General features: G+C 48.8%; 1 protein-coding gene and 1 long non-coding RNA gene across 3 annotated transcripts in view; one reads left to right on the plus strand and one right to left on the minus strand.

The window, feature by feature from the left end:
• The first annotated feature begins 87 nt into the window (after positions 1–87).
• The window catches only part of CCDC12 (coiled-coil domain containing 12), a 42,042-nt gene continuing 21,449 nt past the window's right edge, over positions 88–20,680 (plus strand). Inside the window, exon 1 of one of the 2 annotated variants that reach the window (XM_055708056.1) lies at positions 88–335. In XM_055708056.1, coding sequence (XP_055564031.1) covers positions 130–335 — 206 coding nt within the window. In that variant the 5' untranslated portion in view covers positions 88–129. The remainder of the gene's footprint in view (positions 336–20,680) is intronic. The other variant, XM_055708057.1, reaches the window with a different exon arrangement.
• Positions 1,098–4,533, minus strand: LOC114016704 (uncharacterized). Its single transcript, XR_003561329.2, has 3 exons — positions 4,031–4,533; positions 3,087–3,208; positions 1,098–2,104 (listed from the first exon to the last, which is right to left on the minus strand). It is a non-coding gene; the product is annotated as an uncharacterized LOC114016704 (long non-coding RNA).

Consider the following 20,680-nt stretch of genomic DNA (forward strand, 5'->3'; position numbering starts at 1 on the left):
GGATTTGGGGCTATTTTGCCTATGAAAAAAAAAATAAAATTACACATTTTAAAATTTTTATTTTTTTTTTCCGCGCCGCCCCCCCCCCCCCCGCCGCAGTTGCGCCCGATAGCCGCGGCTTGCTGAGCGATGCGCTCGGCGGTCGATGAGCCGCGCCTGCCGCGCGTGCGCGCCGGGGGTCGTACGGAGCGCGGGGGAGAGGGAGGAAGATGGCGGCGCCCGGTGGTGGCGTGGAGGCGGAGGAGGCGGCGGCGGGCCCGGCTTTGGGGAGGCTGGAGGAGGAAGCGCGGCGGCGGCGGGAGAGGTTGCGGGCCCTGCGGCAGCGCACGCTTCAGGTGCGGTGGGGGTGGGAGGTGTTTGGGGTGGCGGATAGAGGGGTATGAGGGTCTGGAGTAGGCCTAGTGGTGGGGGCAGGGGGTCTGAGGTGGGCCTGGGGTGTTGAGGGGAGCACAGGGGGACTGAGGTGGGCACCAAGGGGCTGAGGTGGGCCTGGGGATGGGGGAGGGGGCACAGAGGCTCTGAGGGGGCCACAGAGGGTCTGAGGTGGGCCTGGCGTTGTTGGCGGGGGGCACAGAGGCTCAGAGGTGGGCCTGGGCGTGTTGGGGGGGGGGGCACAGAGGGTCTAAGGTGGGCCTAGGGGTGTTGGGAGGGCTTGAGGGACAGCAGGTAGTGAGGTCTGGAGCCAGAGAGTTTGGAGGGGGTCCTTGGGTTAGGGAGGGGCCTGAGGCAGAGAGTAGGGGGTGAAGAAGGAGTTTAGGGGGGACAGGGGGGCCTGAGGGTGGGGGGATGGTGCTGTGGGTGAAGTGGGGGTCCAGGGGTGCTTGGAGAGGGCTGGGGGGTTGGGGGCCACCAGGCTGGTGGGGCTGGTCATTGCGAGGGGTTCAGGTCCTGGGGCACTGAGGGTTAAGGGGAAGGATGGCTGGTGTCTGGGGTGTGTGTGTGGGGAGGCAGTGGGGAGGGGGCTGTGGGGTCGGGGAGAGGAAAAGAGTAGGGCAGAGGGGGTCCCGGACTGTGGGGAAGGGGATGTGGGTAAGAGGGGTGAAGGCACTGGAGGAGGGGGCTTGGGATCTGGGTGATGCCCCAGTGACGGTGCTGGGTCTCTTTGGTCCCATCCGTGGGGTCTGTGCTGGCTCTGTAAGACCCCTCCTGGTGCTGCTCTGCCTTGTCTGCTGTCCCCGGCTGTTGCTAAACACCCGCCTCGCGTGATTATGTGTCTTGATTTTTCTATCTTATCCCCCCAGTTTACTGTGTGTGTGTCACAGCTGAAATCCAAGCTGCGATCTGGGTTTGGTAGTGAGGATGAAACCCGAGATTCACCCCCGGGGTTAATTAATAACATGTTACATTTCTCTGGTGCTTTCTGGGCCTTTAAACTTGCCTTCCAGGGAGACACTGAGACCCAGCTACCTTTAGCGCAGGCGTGAGGATGCTGAGGGACCAGTTGTGTTGCCTTATCAAAGCCAGGGCCAAGCGGGTCTGTAAATTGGGATATTTTTCTTAGATGTGTGCACTGTGGATGGTGCGGCAGGCTCCTTGCTCAGCCTCAGAGGAGTACGCTGTGGATATTGTCCATCTTGTATTCCTGCTGGCAGCAAAATGTCCGGGATTGGTTCTTAAGGACTTTATCTGAAATGTTTTGTGATGGATTGAATCCTCACCCAAAAACCTCCAGTTATTTTACCCGGCTGTCATTGTTGCTTCTGCAAATGCTGAGCTCAGAATATTAAAGTAGAAATTATTTTTTTTTTTATTGAGGGTGTAAGAAGTATGGAGTAAACTTGAGAAACTTGGCAACTGAGTATCTCGGCAGCGCCTGCTGAGGAAGGCAGCGGTGCTTCAGGGTGTCTGCACAACCTGGCATTGCTTAATTCTCCTCTTTTGGGCCAGTAAGGCGGTGCTAGCTCTGCTCCTCTTCTGCCACATCATCCTGAATCTGTTGATCCAGGTTAGCACGATCCAGTAACGTGGGAAGATGTCCTGTCGCTCCAGCAAGGGACCTTCTCTTGGGGTTATTTACAAAAGCCATGACTTTGGTGGGCAGGCCAAGCGAATTCTGCTGGTCTCTTGCCTTGAGGCGTTCCTGATTAGCAGAGAGCTGAGCTTTCTGAAAGGACAAAAGTGGGATACAGCTCCATGCCTAGCCTTACTGAGAAGAAAAGCTGGTGAAAAGAAAAGCTCCTTCTAAAAGAAAAGCTCTTTCTATTCGCTCCTGTCTGGCAATTCTAGAGGCACTGAGACGGAGTGGTTGTGGAGCACACAGGGTGTCGTTATCGTTCTATTGCTGCACTGTTTAAATTTTGGGTGCAATTTTCTGACTTGGCCCCTGTGAAGGCTAAAGCCATTCTTCTCACAAGTAGTATCTTGTATTACCAGCATAATGCCTGGTAGCTTGTGATGGCTTCTGGTGGACTTGTCCTGGTAAGTTTGTCCAAGCCTCTCTAAATCCATTTTTACTCTTGGCTTTTGTAGCCCCGTGAGACAGAGTCCCACCATTTAATGACAAAACTACTTCCTTTGGTTTTAAACCCATTAAGTGAAAGTTGCCTTGAGTGCTCTCTCACGCAGCCCTTGTGAGAAACACAAGTCATTCTGTGTCCCTGTTTATGACTTTGTAGTGCGCTCGGTCTCTTTCCAGGTTCAGGCTGTGGTGTTTGTATACAGATCTCTCTGAATCATCTCAGTGCCTTTCCCTGGTCCTTCCCTGAGCACTGGCATACCTTTTTCCGAGGGGAGATCTGGGACTCTGTGCTTGGCTCGGGATGTGGGGCACTGGTGGGTTTACAACTCTGGCACATGATGTCCTGGGTTTTTTTTCCCCCCTTGTATTCTCACTTCGGCCATGTGAGCCTGTCTTCAGCCATCAAAACTTTTTCCAGTCCTGTCAGTCTCAACAGGGACCTTTCCCCAGCAGCAGAGCTCACTGGGAGCCTGTTCCCTGTGCATGTGTAGCCACAATTATTTTTTCCCCCCATGTGTGTTGCTTTACATCAGGCTCTGGATTTCACCTGCTGTCTCATTGCTCAGTTGGGTGTGATTTTACAACCCTTCTGCCAGCTGTTGTTGGGTTTCCTTGTGGGTGATCTCACCTGCAAACGCTGTCATCTCATGAGTCTGGTCTTTCCCAAGTCCTTTGCGGTGCTTGCAACAGCCCAAACTCTGGCAGAGAGTGTGGGGGATAGAGAAGAAGAGGGGACCTGCAGATCCTTGCCTGGATTGTTGAAAAAACAAGTGAGGTAGAATCGTAGAATCCCAGAACGGTTTGGGTTGAAGGGCCCTTAAAGCCCCCCCAGTCCCACCCCTGACACGCGCAGGGCCCCCTTCCCCCGGCCCCGGTGGCTCCCAGCCCCGTCCAGCCTGGCCTTGGGCACTGCCAGGGCTGGGGCACCCACAGCTGCTCTGGGCAGCCCGTGCCGGCGCCTCACCACCCTCACAGGGAAGGATTTCTCCCTCAGCTCTGATCTCCATCTGCCCTCTCTCAGCGCAAAGCCGTTCCCCCTTGTCCTGGCGCTGCAGGCCCTTGGGAAAAGCCCCTCCCCAGCTTCCTCGCCGGCCCCTTTGGCTGCTGGAAGGTGCTCCAGGGTCTCCAGGAGCCTTCCCTTCTCCGGGCTGAACAGCCCCAGCGCTCCCAGCCCGGCTGCGCAGCAGAGGGGCTCCAGCCCTCTGGCCATCTCCGTGGCCTCCTCTGGCCCCACTCCAACAGGTCCGTGCCCTCCTTATGCTGGGGGCCCCGGAGCTGGAGGCGGCGCTGCAGGGGGGTCTCAGCAGAGCGGGGCAGAGGGGCAGAGCCCCCTCCCTCGCCCCGGCGGCCACGCTGCTGGGGATGCAGCCCAGGGCACGGGGGGCTTTCTGGGCTGCGAGCGCACGTGGCCGGGTCACGTCCAGCTTCTCGCCCACCAGCACCCCCAGTCCCTTTCCTCAGGGCTGCTCCCAACCCGTTCTCTGCCCAGCCTGATACTGGGGGCTGCCCTGACCCGGGTGCAGGACCTTGCACTTGGCCTTGTTGAACCCCACGAGGTTGGCATGGACCCACCTCTCCAGCCCGCCCAGGTCCCTCTGGGTGGCACCTCTTCCCTCCAGCGTGTCCATTCAGTCAGTGGATGATCTTGTGCTTTCTGCTGTGCTCACCCAACCTGTTGCCTTTTATTGACTGGTAGCAATTGGGGTTTTTACTCAATAAAAAGTGCACGTGTGTGTGTGTTTGAGTTCAGGGCATAATTTACATTTGAGAAATGTCAGTCACCACTTGCTTATGCAAATATGCCTAAAATAGTATGCAAGCTGATGCTGGATTCTCAACAGTGTACGGCCTTGGCATCAGCAGAGTGTGCAATGTCAGGGATCAGGTATGGTATCAGAGAGGCCATTTCCTTCCTGAATTTAACTAAAATAGTCTTTCAGTAGTGAGCAATCAAATTGTGGACTCTGACTTGTTGGCATATTGAATATTGCTTCCTGTTCTGGCAAAAAATGCAGTTTTTCAATTGTGTAACTGTAATCTTCGTTTGTAAGCTTTCCTCTTGGTCCTGCCCCCACCCCCACCCCCCAAAAAAAAAAAAAAGTAAAATCAAAATACCTTGCAGCAGTTGCTCACTAAGTGTACAAGCCCTGAGGGTGTCTGCACAGCCTGCTGTGTGGTGGCTGGAGAGCTAAAGGGCTGCTCTGTGGTTTGCCAGCATGTAGCTGAAATGCCTGAACCCCATCTTTTAGTCTGACCCGCTAAGGCTTCTCTTGATGCTTCTCAGCAACCAGGTTATTTATTGTATAAGACTGTTTTTACTTCCTTGGGTTAAGTCTGATGAGTGCAGACTGAGCCAGGATTTTTTTTTTGTTGTTGTTGCTTTGTACAAGTGTTTTTACTGTTTCTGTGAGTCCTGCAAATTGAAAGATCATCTCTCCCTGATTTATACCCCCCAAAATCTCAAACCAAGCAAAAAAACCCCATGGTATGGTGTTATCTAGAAGCTATTGGAGAATCAGGTGGAAAGGTGATGGGAGCAACGTTGAAAGTAAGCTTTCTGCTGTGCAGGAGGGCAAGTGCGCGGGGAAGTACCGTAGCCTGTGACGGGGCTGTACATATTTTTCTGCCAGCTTACAGCACTCAAAAAAAGTTTCTGAAGCTGGTGGCTTATATAACTGGCACTTAGCTCATGTTTTCACTGCCACCTTCAATTAACAGGAAAACCCCACCAAGTTTTTGCAGGGAGCCTTGTGAAAGGTCACTCAGTGACGTAGGTCTTTTCAAGTTTAAGTTGGTTTTTTGTTTGTTTGTTTGTTTTAAGTAGCAAACGGTTCCATCTGCGGGGGAAAGTGGGGACAGCCTTTTCCTAACCACACTGTGCTGTGCCCTGCTGACCTCGCCTAAAGGAAGGCGTTTGCGGGCTAAAGAGTGGGATTTTTCGTGTGGCTTTTATTTTTCAAATGGCTGAGTAAGGGCAGTAAAAGCTGCATGAGTGTTGAACTGGTCTGTTGTGCTCTCTTTGCCCAAGGCTCGTGCTAATGATGGTGTTGAGGTTTTATCCTTGCAGTATCGTGTGGTAAAGCCCTGATTATCTGCTGTGTCTTTTTTTTTTTTCTTGCCTAACGTCTGAAAATCAGATTAAAACATTCTGTTCATGTTTCTCAGGAAGACTGTTTTTGTTTTAGCTGAAGAACAACTTTTGCCCAGTTCAAGATTTAGCTTAGTACGATTGTATTTATTGCCTTTAGTTTAGCTCTTCCCAACTATCGCCTAACTGTGTTTTGAAGCAGAATGGGAGAGCAAGGTCTTCTGAATCTGTTTACCTGGCTGGAGGTGACTGTTTCCACACACTGAGGTCCTGCAAGCGCTTGCTCAAGCAAGCTGGAGCAGTTTGACCGGCAGTGAGATACAGAAAACCATGGGCATTTTCAGGATGGCGACCTTAGAGGCTGAGTTTTGATAGTACTTTGCAATTTTTGTGATTAAAAGGAGTGCAGCAGCGTGGCGCTTCCTGTGAAAAGCTGAAAGCACTTGCACCACCTCAACTATAAAATCCTTGTGCTACAGATCAGACTGAAGCTTTTGGGGAGATTCATCTGCTTAATGGAGGGTTCAGTCCAAAATGGTGTTTGGAGCAGAAAGCAAGTCCCTGTCCTAGATAAGATGTCACAAGATAGCTCTGTTGATCACCACTGGCCTGTCTAAGGGGAGTTGTTGTCCCTGCCTATATGAACACTTAACTTTTTTTGCAAGTCCTCTCCTTAATACACAAGAAACTGTGTTTCCATAACCACAGCTTTCTGCTGAGCAAGTTGATAATTAACTGTAGTTATTTGTATTTATGAAATGCTTGTCTGCAGGTTGCCCTTGAAACTAGCTCTTGGATGCATTCACATCTGCCCAGTTTGGAGTTAGACAAAGTCTTTGCTTGGGTGCAGCGTGCACTGGAGTTTACCTTGCTTTGAACCCTGTTAGAACCACCATGTAATGTCAGTTCTTCCAGCAGGCGTGTCCTGTGATGGGTTTGTAAGCACCTTGTAAATTGGAGCTTGCATCTTAAAAATACTGAGGTCTCTGCAAAAGCTAAGCTGATTTTGGGGATCCATCCATGTCAAGGAAAACTGTGCTGGTAAAAAAGGGTGGGAGAGGGGGAGGTCATGGGCCCTTTGGTTCATTTAGGTATCGCAGTATAGCATGCATGTCATCCACAAATGCTTTTGGCTTAGGGCGAGGAATCTTATTTCAGTTAAAAATATGTGTATGTGTGTTTAGTAAAGGATTTGATAGGCTTTTCCTCTGGATAGCACCAGAGAAACAAAGTAGTAGTGAAATAAAGAAGTACGTACGTTATCTTTCTTGCAAGGGGCTAAGTACTTTTCCCACAGCTACTTATTTTTAGCAACAGATATACGAGTAGAGGAGCTGTCGTTTCGGATGCTGCTTGTAACCTGGGTCTGCTCCTTTGATCCAGCTGTTGAAATAATCTTGTGTGTGGCTGCTATTGAAATGAGAGGAAATAGTTCATGGCTGCCGGTGGTGTGACAGGGCTGTGGCACGTTTCTGCTGGGTTAATTTGGATAACAAAGGAGAGGAGGGCTTCAGAGGAAACTTCCCAAGTTTGGCTTCCTGAGACTGTGAGCAGAGTGGTTTAAGGGAGTGCTGGGTCAGGCTGTCATATGCTGAATGCACTTGAAGTGTTGAGAGGAGTTTTGTGCCCACCTCTGCCCTTTCCCTGCCAGTTTCTAGGGTTTAAGGGGGATTCTCCCCCACCCCTCCCATTTCTAAAATACAGCTTGTGGCCCCTGTAAAGACGAAGAGCCAAAGTTCACCATGCACAGGGAGGATTTGGGTGGCAGTAGGTTGGAAATGGAAGGGCAGCTGGCAGTGTTGGACGCATCTGATGGAGCAGCTCTCTGCTGGGAAGATGCATGTAGCAACCCTTTTCTGTTTCGTTTGGGGCTTTGATGGGCTGCTGTGTCCTGGCTGAGGCTCAGCGAGGATGGGCCAGCATGCTCAAAGTGGCAAGGAGACCTGGCAGAATGGGAAAGGATGACCCATGGGGAGATGTAAAGCAAATTGGACTCACTACATGAAAGGCAGAGAAGGTTTTGGTGCAATATGGGCACGATAGGGACAAGAAGTCCTCAAGGCTAGTCCCATTTGAGCCCTGACATCCTTTCTTCTCCAGCATGGCTGGCACTTCCCTGTCCCTCACCCACCACACATGCTTCTGAACTGTTGGGGCAGCTCCTGGCATGTTTGGGGTGCTGTTCCTTAGGCCAAGGTTAGCACAAGGAGATGCTTTAGCCAGAATCTGCTTGACTCAGACTAGCTTTTTTTCACATTGCTTTTTGCTGGCACCGTTGCCACCTTGTCAGACCACCAGCGTAGCGGCCCAGCAGAAGTTGGCACTTGGAGGCAAAAATCTTTGAAAAGACCATGCCAGATGTTTTCCTTCTTTTTTAGTATGGAACTGTGGTGATATAAAAAACCCTATCAGGAGCGTATCTTGTAAATAGAGGGTTAACTTTCCTAGGAGCAACCAGCAGAAAGTTTATGAGTTCTGATTTTCCTGATGCTCATTAATCTTGACTTACTTTTGCATCGCCATGGTAATGGACAGAGAGTTTTTACATAATTTCTCTCTTTTCATCTGTACCCATAAAAAAAGATTAAGCTGTCCTTTTCAACCCAAAGTAGACAGTGCTAAGACCTTGGCTCTTTTAATCTACCGCTCAGTAGTCCCAGCTGTGCTGTCTGGGTTGCCTTTTTGCTGGAGCTTTAGAATGGGCTCCATGGAAATAGTAATGGACGTGAAGTCTCTTTTCATCCATTGCTGATAGCGCACTCATGCTGAATGAGTGGGAGCTCCAAAGGGTAACGCATAGCCAGAGGGATGCCTTGTGGTAGCCAGAGGAGATACGGACAGCAAGCAAACTCTGCCTTGGGGAAATCTTGTTTTTAGCCTTCAAATGGATAAACTGCTATATAACAACTTTATCTTTAGGTTACTGAAATTACCTGCTGTAGGTAGCTTTTGTGATTTTCAACAGAGAAACCTTGTCTTTCCAAGGATGCAAGGCTGATGGGGTTGTGTCTTTCCTCCCCAGCTGCTGGCCCCATTGACCAGTTTCATAGTGGAGCGATGGAGGGTGGGCACTCGGTAGCTACAAGGCCCCTACAAGCTTCAGGAAAAGAGGTTGGATATAGAAAGAAGCCTTTTTTTTTTAACCACCCTCCTGAAAGTTTCAGTGTGAGCTCAGCTGTTACCAGCTATCAGGAAACAGATTTGGGAGATTTGTTGTGTGGTTCAACTGTGGAGAATGTTTTGATTGGAGCTTCTGCTTTATTAAACCTCTGAGAACATACCCAGGAGTCAAATCCATAGGAAAGCAGGCCTGAACCTACAACAATTCGTGCAGGAATTTCACTTGGCATCGTCTTACTGAAGGAAATACTTGATGGTTATTACTAGGAAGGCAACATCAGCATGGTCCTGAGCATTTCAGCTTTGTAAATTGTAGTAAAATTCAAGGAGGCTTTTGTTGAACAAAAGCAATGTAGTTAAAGGTCAGTCTGAAGCTTTTCCACCCATGTAAGTGCATGATTCCCTTTCAGATTCTATTTTTGAAGCTTTTAAAAGCTTTTCCTTTATTCAGGTTTGGTTCTGTTTCCTTTGACGACTCACAGCATCTTTTTGGTTGTTTTTTTTTTTCTTTAACTAGGGCTCGACATTTGTTTTCCTGATGCCCTTAGTTCTGTAGATACAGCAAATGCAAATCATCCCGCTCTTCAGATCATCTAGTGTAAAGCATGAACGTTTCAAGGGTAATGTATTTTCATCTGGAAGAAAGTAATTTGAAATACAAATGCCAACAGGGAAAAGCAGCATCTATATGAACTTTCAGGCACACTCCTTAAGGTGCAAATGTGGTGCAGTAGTGGGGATCCAAAGCTGATCTAAGCAGTAAATGCATTCCTCAGTGGATTTAGGACTGCTACAAAGGACGTTTTTAATAAGCAAAAATCAAGTGACCTTTAGGAGTGTGATGGGAGGCAGTGAAGGGCACCAAAGCACCTCGAACGTGTAATCCGGGCTGGCGGGGAAGACAACGTGAAGCATCTAAGGCCAGAAGGTGTTTGCCAAAAGTTAGGGACAAGCTGAAATAAGAAAATCTGTTCTGTGCACATTGAGGTTTCACCTGTATCTTGCAGCCAGCACAGATTGCTTGAACTTGTGCAGCCCTCATGACAAAGTATACTCCTTCTTTCTTCCTTTAATTTTGTAATCTTGTCTGTGTCTCTTGGGACACATATGGTTTTGGGCCTGAAATGTGGCAGCTTCAGGTTATTCCCAAGGCTTCATGTGAAACCAGGTACAGAGGTAAACAACAGGAGTGCCTGTGGGTCGGTGGAGAAACTGGTGTTTGGCCCTGGGTTACATCTTTGCCTGTGCTGTAAAAATCCAGTTTGCTTGGGACTGTTGGGGGTTTTGTGCCAAGGTAAGTGTTGGTAGCACCGAAAAGAGGGAAAAAGTGGATGCTTTGTCTCTACTTGCTCAGGTTCTCTGTCAGATTAGCTTAAGGAAAGCTCTCCAAAAATGTTTAGTTGTATATAGGTGTAAAAAATAATATGAGAGAATAATAAATAAAACAACTGATGAGATCTCTGCTTTGAAATACCATGAAACCGGCACAAAAAAGTATAAAGTGGCTTAATAAGCATTCTTTGTCTGTAGTGTTTGAATTTGCAAGGGAGTAGAACAGATGGTTGTGCTCTTGGCTTCTGTGGAAATGCTTGTTGTAGGCATGTATTTCAGTATTGTCCATATAAGTGCATGCATATATACCTCTATATATGAGTTCCTGCATTCAGATTCCACCTTCTCCTTCCTTGCAGTCTTCCCTCGCTTTCTTAACTTGTAAAGTGGGTGGTGTAGTACTTCTTCTGTAACTTTGGGAGGAACTGTTGTATGGAAAAAAGTCCTTGCTGTGAAAGTAGTATTTAGCATTTACAATCATAGAGAGACCTTATTGTGCAGGCATGTTCTGGATGTACTGGCTTTCTTTTTCCTTTTGCACTTGGCTTTGCTGCTGTTAAATTCTGGGACAGCGTTTGATTGCTGTAGCTAAATAACAGGATCCCCTAGTAGGTAATTTCCCAGTAAGAGACCTGGTATTCCTCTCCTTTTAAAACAGAATATGTGGTAGCTCAGGGGGATGCTGCTCATTTTCCAAAAGCATCCATCGGCAAAACCAAGGTGGAAATTGTTGTGTGGGAGGTGGTGGTGGGGACACTGGAGCAACACGGCTCCGCTCCTGCTCGGCTGCCGTGCCGATGTGCAGGCTCACCTGAACAGGGCAGGTGCCTTTCTCCGCACTGAACCTTCGTAATGCAATAACCTAGCGAGTGCAATAGCTCCATCGCTGCTTCTGCCGCTCTGTTGGCCAAAAAGCCTCAGACAAGGTAAAAAAGCAGGAGCCTTCCCTCTGAGGCTGTACAACCTTTCGGCTGTGTTAGTGCAGGGAGGAAGGCTCTCCCACCTGCTCCTTCGCTCAGCATCCCTGCCCCGGCACTAAAGCTTTCATGGCTGTGTCGTGTATCACGTCGGAAAAAGCTGCTTTGGCTGCAGCCCAGCCTTTTGTTTAATGTTGCTTTCGCTTTGCAGCCAGATTGCTTCCCTGCTCCTCTATGCCTGCCCGTGCTGGCAAGAGAGGTAGGAGGGGAGGAAGGGCACGGCACTGCTCGTTTCCTTCCCAGCGTAGCTCTGCGTCGTGTTTTCCTGCTATTGCTGCGGATGAGGAGCCCTTCCGCCTGTTTTCTTGGCTGTCCCGAAGAGTCGGTCAATCTGCAAATGCTGGTGGGCTCTGACCGAAGCAGCCGAAGCATCTCTCTGGCTGAAGAGCAGTGTGTGGTCTGGCAGCTTGGCTTGCTGCTGTCCTCAGTTTTGGTTTTTTTTCTGCTCAGTTTTTATTTTGGTGGAGCAAAGCAGCCTTGCGTTCCTGAAAGCAAAGTACCAAGCGGCTGAGAAAACAGTTGCTGTGGAAACAGAGCGTAGTAAAGTTATTACAGTGAGAATAAAACACACACTTAGGGCTACAAAGGCTTCATTTCTATTCAGGCTTTATTAGGAAAGTAATAAACTATCGCAGCGGTGCTCAAATGGCTGGAGATGGAAGCCTGCAGACAAAAGGATTGTGCTTCCACCAGCGACATGCAAATACACGGTGGGCGGCCAGGGGCGGTCAGTCATCCAACCATGGGAAAAGTTCCTCAAGGCTCTTCTCTACAATGCCACCCCATGAACGGGGTTGACTTTGAGACAGGAGGGTCCTTCAGAGCTGTGCTGGTGTTGCTGCAGGGTCTGGGATGGCAGCTCTTGGGCATCCCTGGGGTGATGGGGAAGGTGAGGGTCAAGGGGGCTTGAGCATTGATGTGGATCTGGAGTTTGCTGGAGGTTTCGACTGCTTCTTGATGCCTGCAGCGAGGTCCTTAGCCAGGCAGGCTCTGGCATTGTGTTGGCTGATTGGTACCTACAGGGAAAGCTGTTGATAATAAACCCTGAAAAGCAGTTTATTCTTAAACACTCATTTTGTTTGTCTTGTGGGCAGCTCTGGCTTGGAAGCTGATTGAGTGAAATACGGGGTTTTGCTTTTTTGCTTCTAAGCTCTGGAAACCTTTTGTAACCAAGTGGTTAGGAAAGGCTGGGAAATAAGGTCTGGGAGTAGAGGGGTGCCAAAATATCAATACTTAAAACAACACTGTACTCAGGACAAATAAAAGGTGGGAACTAGAAGTCGAGCTTGCAGGTGAATAGTGTTTTGTCTGCGTGTTGCTGCTGACAGTCCTGTGAATTAGGAGCTCTGCTTGCTTTTGTAGTACGGTGGGTCTCGGTTTCCTTTAGGATATGCAGGTTTGGTGGTCATAGTCAGGACTCAAATTCATGTCTGCTTATTCACAGCTCCTTCCCCTAATCCCTGGAAGCAGTGACAGTCAACAGCTGCCTCCTCCATGCACCGTTTGACAGGTTTTATGCAAGGGAGCCAAATAAATAGAAGTATTTTGCTTCAGCTGTAGTTTCCCAAGGTGATGCCATGCAGATGTTGAGCCAATGCTGCCGGGAAGATACTCGTATGCTTTTGCTGCTCTTTCTGCCTTCCCTCTGGTGAGCTGAGGTTAAAATAAACCAAGCCAGGTTAAAAGTAACCCAGCAGGAAAAAGGAAACTCTTGGTTTCTCTCTGCTTTGATTCCTGGATCTGATTCATGGAGAGACCTTGTGAAGAGGAGAGGTAGAGAGGAGGGCAGCTGGACTGTTGTTGAAGCGCTGCCTTTTGCGCATCTGTGAAACTGTGGCTGTAGGCTGGAGTTTAACAACCTTTTACACCCGTCTGAGTGGATTCTACTGTGGCCGCACCTTGCCTGTAGCTGCCTGTGCTGGCATGTGTTTGACCCTGCTGTGAACTGGTTCAGGAAGCCAACTGGCTTTTTTTTTTTTCTTTTTTTTTTTTCTTTTTTTTTTTTTCTTTCTTTCTTTCTTTCTTTCCCTTTTGTTTGTTTGGTTTGGTTTAATTTTTGTGGGAGGCTAAGTCCTTGAAGTGGTTTCCCATGGGGTGCTCACCCTGGTGATGGGAAGGTGCGGCTGGTGGGAATGGATGGAGATGCAGGAGGTCTGGCACGGCCACATCGGATGGGACAAGGGACAGGCTGCAGGGTGGCAGTGCCAGCAAGGCTAGCCCGAAAGGAGCCTTCTCACCGAGCCAGGGCTGAGGCTGACAGCCTGGGAAGTGAGACAAGATACATTTATTTTTAAGACCGTGACAGCCAGCACCCAGGTATAAATAATGGAGTGTGATGGGATTATTTTGAGTAAAAACACATGGAGCCGGCACGGAGGCATCTGGTATAATTGATTTAATGAATCTGAAAGGCACTTGAGACAGGTTTTCCAGCCAGTGTCCTCTGCAGTACAGAGCTCCTGTTCATCCTTGGCAGATGCTGGACTCCCCCAAACATGTTTTTCTTCAGTGCACCCACCTGCATTGCTCTGACACGGCTCTGCACCCCCAGCTCTTAAGGGGTGGCTGGTCTTGCCGTCGGCTGCAGATGAATAAAGTGCAGCACGGAGGCTGATGACCTGCTACGAGTCTGGCAGGGATCTGCAGAGCTGCCGGGACCCGGGGAAGCTGGGGGAATCCCTCCCATCCCGAAACAGCAGCAATTAGTAACGGTGGCACAAAAGCTTCTCAGTCTCTAGTTCTTGCCTCTCCAAGAGACGGTGGTGCGAGAACAGCATTATCGACCTTGTCGGCAAAATGTCGTGTGGTTGGGATTACTCGGCACAGTCGTAGAGCAGATGGATGGGTAAAACATTTTGTTCTGCATGATTTGAGCGTTAATCAGGCTGTGCTTGGTTTTGGGAATCCCTGTGTGCTCGTTCCTTCCTGCAGCCTCACACTTCAGTGCAGGTGGAAGAGGATCCTTTTTCCCTTCCCATCTCATTACTGGTTGGTTGTGGCCCTGTGAGGAATTTGGAGGCAAGGCTGACCAAAGAGCTTTTTGCCTTTTTTTTTTTTTTTTTTTTTTTTTTGGCGGAATGTGAGGGCTTGTTTTCCACCCCCCACTGACACAACACTATTCTCCTTCCTGGCTTAGAGCTCTTGCAGAAAGGTGGAAATTAGACCAGTCTAGAGGAAAAACATGCTTGTTGGAGCTGTGGCGTTCACCCTCTGGGTATGTCAGAGCTCATCCCGCTCCATACGGTGAGGCACCACTGCTTCTCCTCCCAATGGGTACACCGCCCTGTGAGCATTGAGACTGTGATGCTTTTTGCTGCAGCTAGCTGCAGCAGTTTCCCCCGCAGCACTGGGGAATTCACCCTTTCTCTGGGCAGTTTCCCAACAAGACAAGTATCTGAGGTTCTTGCTGACCTCTTGTTGAAGAGCCCTTGATGCTCTCGTCAGCCATCTACTTTGTTTTCCATGTCAGAACCTTATGCTAAATTTCCATGCCATTTGCTTGATGCCGTGTTCGCTGCTGGGTCCATTGCCTGAGTTGCTGCTGCCGTACTGCAGGGGTTTCAGCCTGTCCAGGCGGTCAGCAGTGCCCGTCCCCCTGCGCTGGGCACTGGGGGGGCCGCCCCTCGGATGCTGGGCTCAGTTTGGGCCCCTCAGCACCAGCCAGACCCTGAGGGGCTGGAGCGTGTCCAGAGCCGGGCAGGGGGCTGGGGAAGGGGCTGGGGCACCAGCCTGGGGGGGGCTCAGGGGGGAGCTGGGGGTTCAGCCTGGAGAGAAGGGGGCTCAGGGGGGACCTTCTCGCTCCCTGCAGCTGCCTGACAGGGGGGTGCAGCGAGGGGGGGTCGGTCTCTGCTCCCAGGAACAAGTGACAGGACAAGGGGAAATGGCCTCACCTTGCCCCAGGGCAGGTTTAGATTGGGGGTTGGGGAACATCTTCCCTGAAAGGCTGGTCAGGCACTGGGACAGGCTGCCCGGGGAGGTGGTGGGGTCACTGTCCCTGGAGGGATTTAAAGGACATGTAGATGTGGCACTGAGGGACATGGTTTAGTGGTGGGCTTGGCAGTGCTGGGTTAGCAGTTGGATGTGATGATAAAGGTCCTTTCCAACCCTAATAATCCTATGATCCACTGCAGCCCAGTAGAGGATTGCAGCATATGGAGAAGGAATGTTCAAAGGCAGCTTTGTGTCTGTATTTCTGCAAGGAGCTATTTTGTTTTTCAGTTAAGCATTTTGTTCTCGGCCAGTTTGGTACATGTCTTGAGAGTCCCCTGTGACCTTGTGCGAATCAGAGAAAAGAACCTGCAGTTATGCATGCCGTGGTTCACTGTGATGCCCAATTACTTCGGTGCTGGACTGTAAATACCAGTGTTGCACCATATATGATATTGTTGAGTTATTTGCCAAGCCTATGTGTTCGTTTAGCCTCACAGCATCCCTCTCGGGTGGGTTTAAACCATCCCAATTTCACGGTTGAGGAAATTAAAATCGCATTGCTGAAATAATGTGTTGTAAAAAGCCTGAATGAATGGCTGTGTGTTGCTGGGCCATCCTTTCGCTACACGAACATAAGGTTGCTGTTAGTTGTAGAGGAATTTTCTTTTAAAGTTTAGTTCCCTTGTAGCCTCCAAGCAAATGATTTATAATACTAACGAAGCTGGGATGGTCTGGGTGATCTCCATCAGTACGCAAGCTTCCCCAGCATCTTTCTGCCTGGGAGAACAGTTAAATGCAAAAAAGCAAAGGAAAATCCACGGCAGGGATGGGTAGCTGGGCAGCGGCGGCCGTGTTGCTGTATGGTCAGCTGACGTTGCTTTTCAACGGGCTTTTTTGTTTAATTTATGAAGAGGAAAAAGAGACCTCCAGAAAATAGGTTAATCATCAGCTCCAAAAATGCAGTTAGGTTTGTCTTGCGCCCAAGTGGCACCACTTAATTAGCGCATGCAAAGCTGTGATTTACATTTGTGAAACTCTCAGTAGTTTAACAATTTTTTTTTAAATATAAATATGGGATTGGGGGGTTTCATGTGTGGAGCTTCTTGGCTGCAGCAAACCTTTAACTTTTCAACAAGGCCTTAGTGTGTAAACACAAACTTGGTTATAGTCTTTTTCTCTCATTTCCCCCCCCCTCCCTTCTCCCCCCTCCCCTTCCTTGGAGAAATGAAACTGGCCATGTGTAGCATTTGGGTTTGTCTCTGCTTTTATCCGAGAGCAACAGAAGTGATGTATTAACTCACTGAAATGCCTCTAAAATCCTAGCAAGCCAGCCTGGCCCTCTCTTCCCTCCCACCCCAGAGAACAACAAAACTGGAACATTGTCCCCGCCTGCAGTGGTGGCTTCTTGGCTTGGATATGACTAACAGGTGGTTTTTTTTTTAAAGCCATTTGGTTCTTCCTCGATAATAGACAAAAATTATATGACTTAGTGAAGATGTGATGGGGGTTAAAACAAGCACACTATTGCTCTGGCACAAACAGAATTATTTCTCGAGTTAAACCCCCTTTTTTGGTAGAGATTCAGCTGATTCCTGAGTGTTACATCCTGTAAATCAACAGCTTTTACTGGAGGGTGGGATGACTCTTGTGAGCACATTAACCTGTCAAATTCATATAAAGGAGTTTTGTCGTTAGTAGAACAAGCTGTAATGGTCTGCTCTGCCTGCTGCCAGTGCTGCATTTTCAGAAGGGCTGGCTGTGTCTCCTCAAACGTGTCAATGCTATGAACACAGCCTACAAAACCCATAAAACTTTACATTTGTGATACCAGTACTCGTATTAGTGGGTGGTAGGGACCGATGCTTTTACTGCCCACCTTCAAACGCGTTTGCCCTGCCCTTGCACGGGTGGATGGTCCTCCTGCATCTTTGCAGACTAGGAGTTAAGCGATCCCTAATGGGCATTTGCTCTGTGTTTAAGGCAGTGGCTCTGGCTGTGCATATTTCCTTTGGAGAAGTGATTTTCAATTTTCGACTCAGACCTCGGAAAAGCACCACTTTACCTCTCAAATGTTAATTACCTGATGCTTTTGCCAATCAGCAGCTGCATCCATTCTCTCTCAACATGTGAGCCTTTCTGTGCCAGCACAGTGGGGCTCCCTGCTGCTTCCCACCGAAGGGCTGAGGAGGTATTTCTTAGCAGCGTGCGGTGTCTCGCTAGCCAGGGCTGTGGCTTCACTGCAGAGGGGCAGTTCGGGTGGAGCAGAGCCTTGCATTAACATTTAGTGTCAATTTAGTGTTAACGAGGAGCGGGACCACGGAGATGGCCAGAGGGCTGGAGCCCCTCTGCTGTGCAGCCGGGCTGGGAGCGCTGGGGCTGTTCAGCCCGGAGAAGGGAAGGCTCCTGGAGACCCTGGAGCACCTTCCAGCACCCAAAGGGGCCGGCGAGGAAGCTGGGGAGGGGCTTTTCCCAAGGGCCTGCAGCGCCAGGACAAGGGGGAACGGCTTTGCGCTGAGAGAGGGCAGATGGAGATCAGAGCTGAGGGAGAAATCCTTCCCTGTGAGGGCGGCGAGGCGCCGGCACGGGCTGCCCAGAGCAGCTGTGGGTGCCCCAGCCCTGGCAGTGCCCAAGGCCAGGCTGGACGGGGCTGGGAGCCACCGGGGCTGGGGGAAGGGGGCCCGTGGCAGGGGTGGGACTAGGAGGTCTTTAAGGTCCCAACCCAAATCACTTTATGATTTGGTGATATGGGAGATGCTTGGGACTGGGACTGGGAGAGAACTTGTCATTCGCAGCAGATCTGAGGGCAGTGGCAGAGCACCTCGAATAGCTGACTAACGCGGGCAACACCAACGCATGGACATGTCCATCGCTAACAGAATTGGTGATGTGTTGGAGCAGCATCTGGTGCTGGTGCGAACTGTCATGACCTGATTGGATCAGTGTCATGATTAATACTGGGGTGGGGATGTAGAATGAAATGTAATCTTAAACTTATTCAGGGCCTGGGGAAGAATGGTAAGAATTTGTCCAAAATAGGTGACACCAAGGAAATTTAGTGTGAAATGGTGTTCTTCTGTAGCCTGTTGGGCAAAGCTATTAGAGGGAACCAGTAGACTTAGGAGTGCACAGGGGTTTAGCCAGCAAGCCCCAGTGCTCTTGTTCTGTGTAGCTTAGATTTTGCTTTCACTGTGCCCTATGTGGAAAGGACTTAGTGACATTCCTGCTGTATTGGGATGGAGAAGCTTATTCATGGTGTTTCCAGCTCTGCGTTGCCTGAAAAAGCATTTTCGCTTTAAAGTGTCTAGTTCTTCCTGCTCAGAAGTGTTTACTTCTTCCCCCTCAAACTTTCCACATTGAATTGAAACTCATGTATTTTCACATACACCTTTTCTTCAACAGAAAATTTGTAGTTCTGATCTCAGGGGAATATCTGTCACTCATTTCACCAGGGGACAGCAACTTGCTGCCAGAAACATTCCCCAGTCTTTGCTGTTCAACAGCAGTGTTTGCGGTGCAAACACGTGGATTCTGAAATCGTGATAGTAGGTGTATTTAAAAAAAACCAACACAGCCACTTTGGAGTCATTTTGGGTTTTTTGAAGGAAAGAAATATTTGTCCTTATTTACTATATAAACAGCACAATTATTAAAAAAATATGGTGTTAGAAATACCTTTCCTTTTGGAAATGCTGAAGGTTTTTTTGGAGGCAGGGACATAAACCAAGGTGTTTAATTTTCAGAGGCAGTTTTGTTCCTTGTGTTTGTTTCTTACGGGAGGTTGCGCTGTTCGGGCACTGATTTAACCATTTCCATAGTAACCAGCTATGACTGAACTAGGATTAGGACTTCAATAAGGAATAAGCAGCAGGGACACAAGTTCGGCTCTTAAACATCATGTTTTTATAGAATTACCACAAGGGTTGCTATGAGCAAATGGCTTCGAAACAGCTTTTGAAAAATATCAGTGGATTTCGGGTACTGAGTATACTTTTAATGTTTTTATGTTAAGAATTTTTTGCTGTAACATATTATTGTGAGATCCTATTTTGGCTACACTAAAGAACTGAAAGTCTACTGGTTTAAAAACATGCTGTATTGCTAATAGAAGCCTTTAGCTACTTGGTGACATGACTTAGCTTTTTGCATTCTGGCATTAAACGTCTTGAAAGAGCAGTGAGGTGAGAGCAGGGCTGCACAACAGTGCCTTGCCAGACTTCAAGGACATCTAAGCTTAAATCCTGGCTGAGTGGGAAGCCAAAGTACTAGTATGTGCCATGCTTGGACCAAGGCACGGGAGCTCCGTCCTCACATCAGAGCTGACCTGACCGCCACTTATGCTTAGGACAAAGAAATACCAAGGAAAACGGTGAATATAACCACCGAACAAGATGAATGCTCGTTACCTGGATGAAGTCGTCTGCTTGTGCAGAAAATCAGACTATATGACCTAGGAGCTTCCCAGCTGTCAAGAGACAGGAGGAGGGGCGGTTGTATGGGCTGCTCCTTTTGCTGATACGAACGCTAGCACTTTGCCTTGCATGGGCTCCCTGGGGCTGGCTCTCGGCAGCCAGTAAGTGGGAATAGGAACAGCCACAGCTGAGCTGGCAGAGAATAGCTTGAAAGATCAAACTTGCTTTGTTCCGGCACTGACCTCTTTTTAACTCCTCAAAAAGAGACAGTTATTTGTGCCGAAGAAGCACTTGACTGGTAACGTGACCATCCCTTAAGCCTTAAATGAAAGATAAGGAGATATTTAGTATTCTGGTCAATCCCCAAGGAAAGTAAGTCTGTATTAATTCCTAGGAAGAGAAACTGTTGGGTCATTTTGTTGACTTTTAGGGGTTGCCAGGGGATGGCTAGCTGTGGCTGGGTTGCATTTGATATGGGCACTCAGGGCCAGCTAAGTAGCCTGCGACATTTGACAGAGCAGCTCTGCTAAAGCTGGGGAGGCATGGAAATGCGAGTTGGAGGATTTAGGCAGATATCAAAACATGGCAATTTGGTTATTGTAGTTTTGGGTGAAGGCCAACCCTGATTAGAGGGGGAAGCAATTTCCCAGACAGAAATTTTTGAAAGTCGGTGGAGAGGAGAGAAGGAAACAAATAGAAGCTTCCGTTTATAAAGTGTATTTGTGAAGGAGTTAAGTGACACACTTGTGTCATATGGGAATGATGAGCTGCTTTCCAGATCAACGGTGATGAGGGGATATTAGACATCTAGCAAAACCACTTAAAATCAGCAGTTGTAGGTAATTTGCACATAGGAATCCTGAAATAATCAGTCATAGAGATTGTTGGCCTGCTGTGTTTTGATTTAAATCTTTTCTGAATATTGGATAAATTCCAAAGGACTGGAAAAGTGCTAAGAAAACACCACTATTTAAAAATAAAGGCAAGAGGGGTAACTTGGGTGAAGCCAGTTTGACTGTTGTTGGTGTTGAGCAGAATGATGAAGAGCCTGATTTGCAAGTCTTTTAACTAAGAGTGAGAAAAAGGGAGTGTCATTTTTGTCATGTAAATTTGATTTAGTGAAGGGTTAGTATTGCACAACATGCTCGTTAAAAATTACAGCTCTGAAAGGGGTAACCGATAGCTTAATAGCCGTCAACGTGGAATCATCATCTGGCAGAAGCCTTGCGTTTAGGGGCCTGTGCACCCAGTATTTCCATTAATTGTTTGGAAATATGTGTAAATTTTCTGCTGCCTAAATGATGGCTGACTCAAAGTCTGAAGGCTGGTGAGGTCTGAGTCGCAACTGTCATCTGTTTGTGATAAG

The sequence above is a fragment of the Falco cherrug genome, chromosome 4 (genome assembly GCF_023634085.1).
Source record: "Falco cherrug isolate bFalChe1 chromosome 4, bFalChe1.pri, whole genome shotgun sequence".
NCBI lineage: Eukaryota > Metazoa > Chordata > Aves > Falconiformes > Falconidae > Falco > Falco cherrug.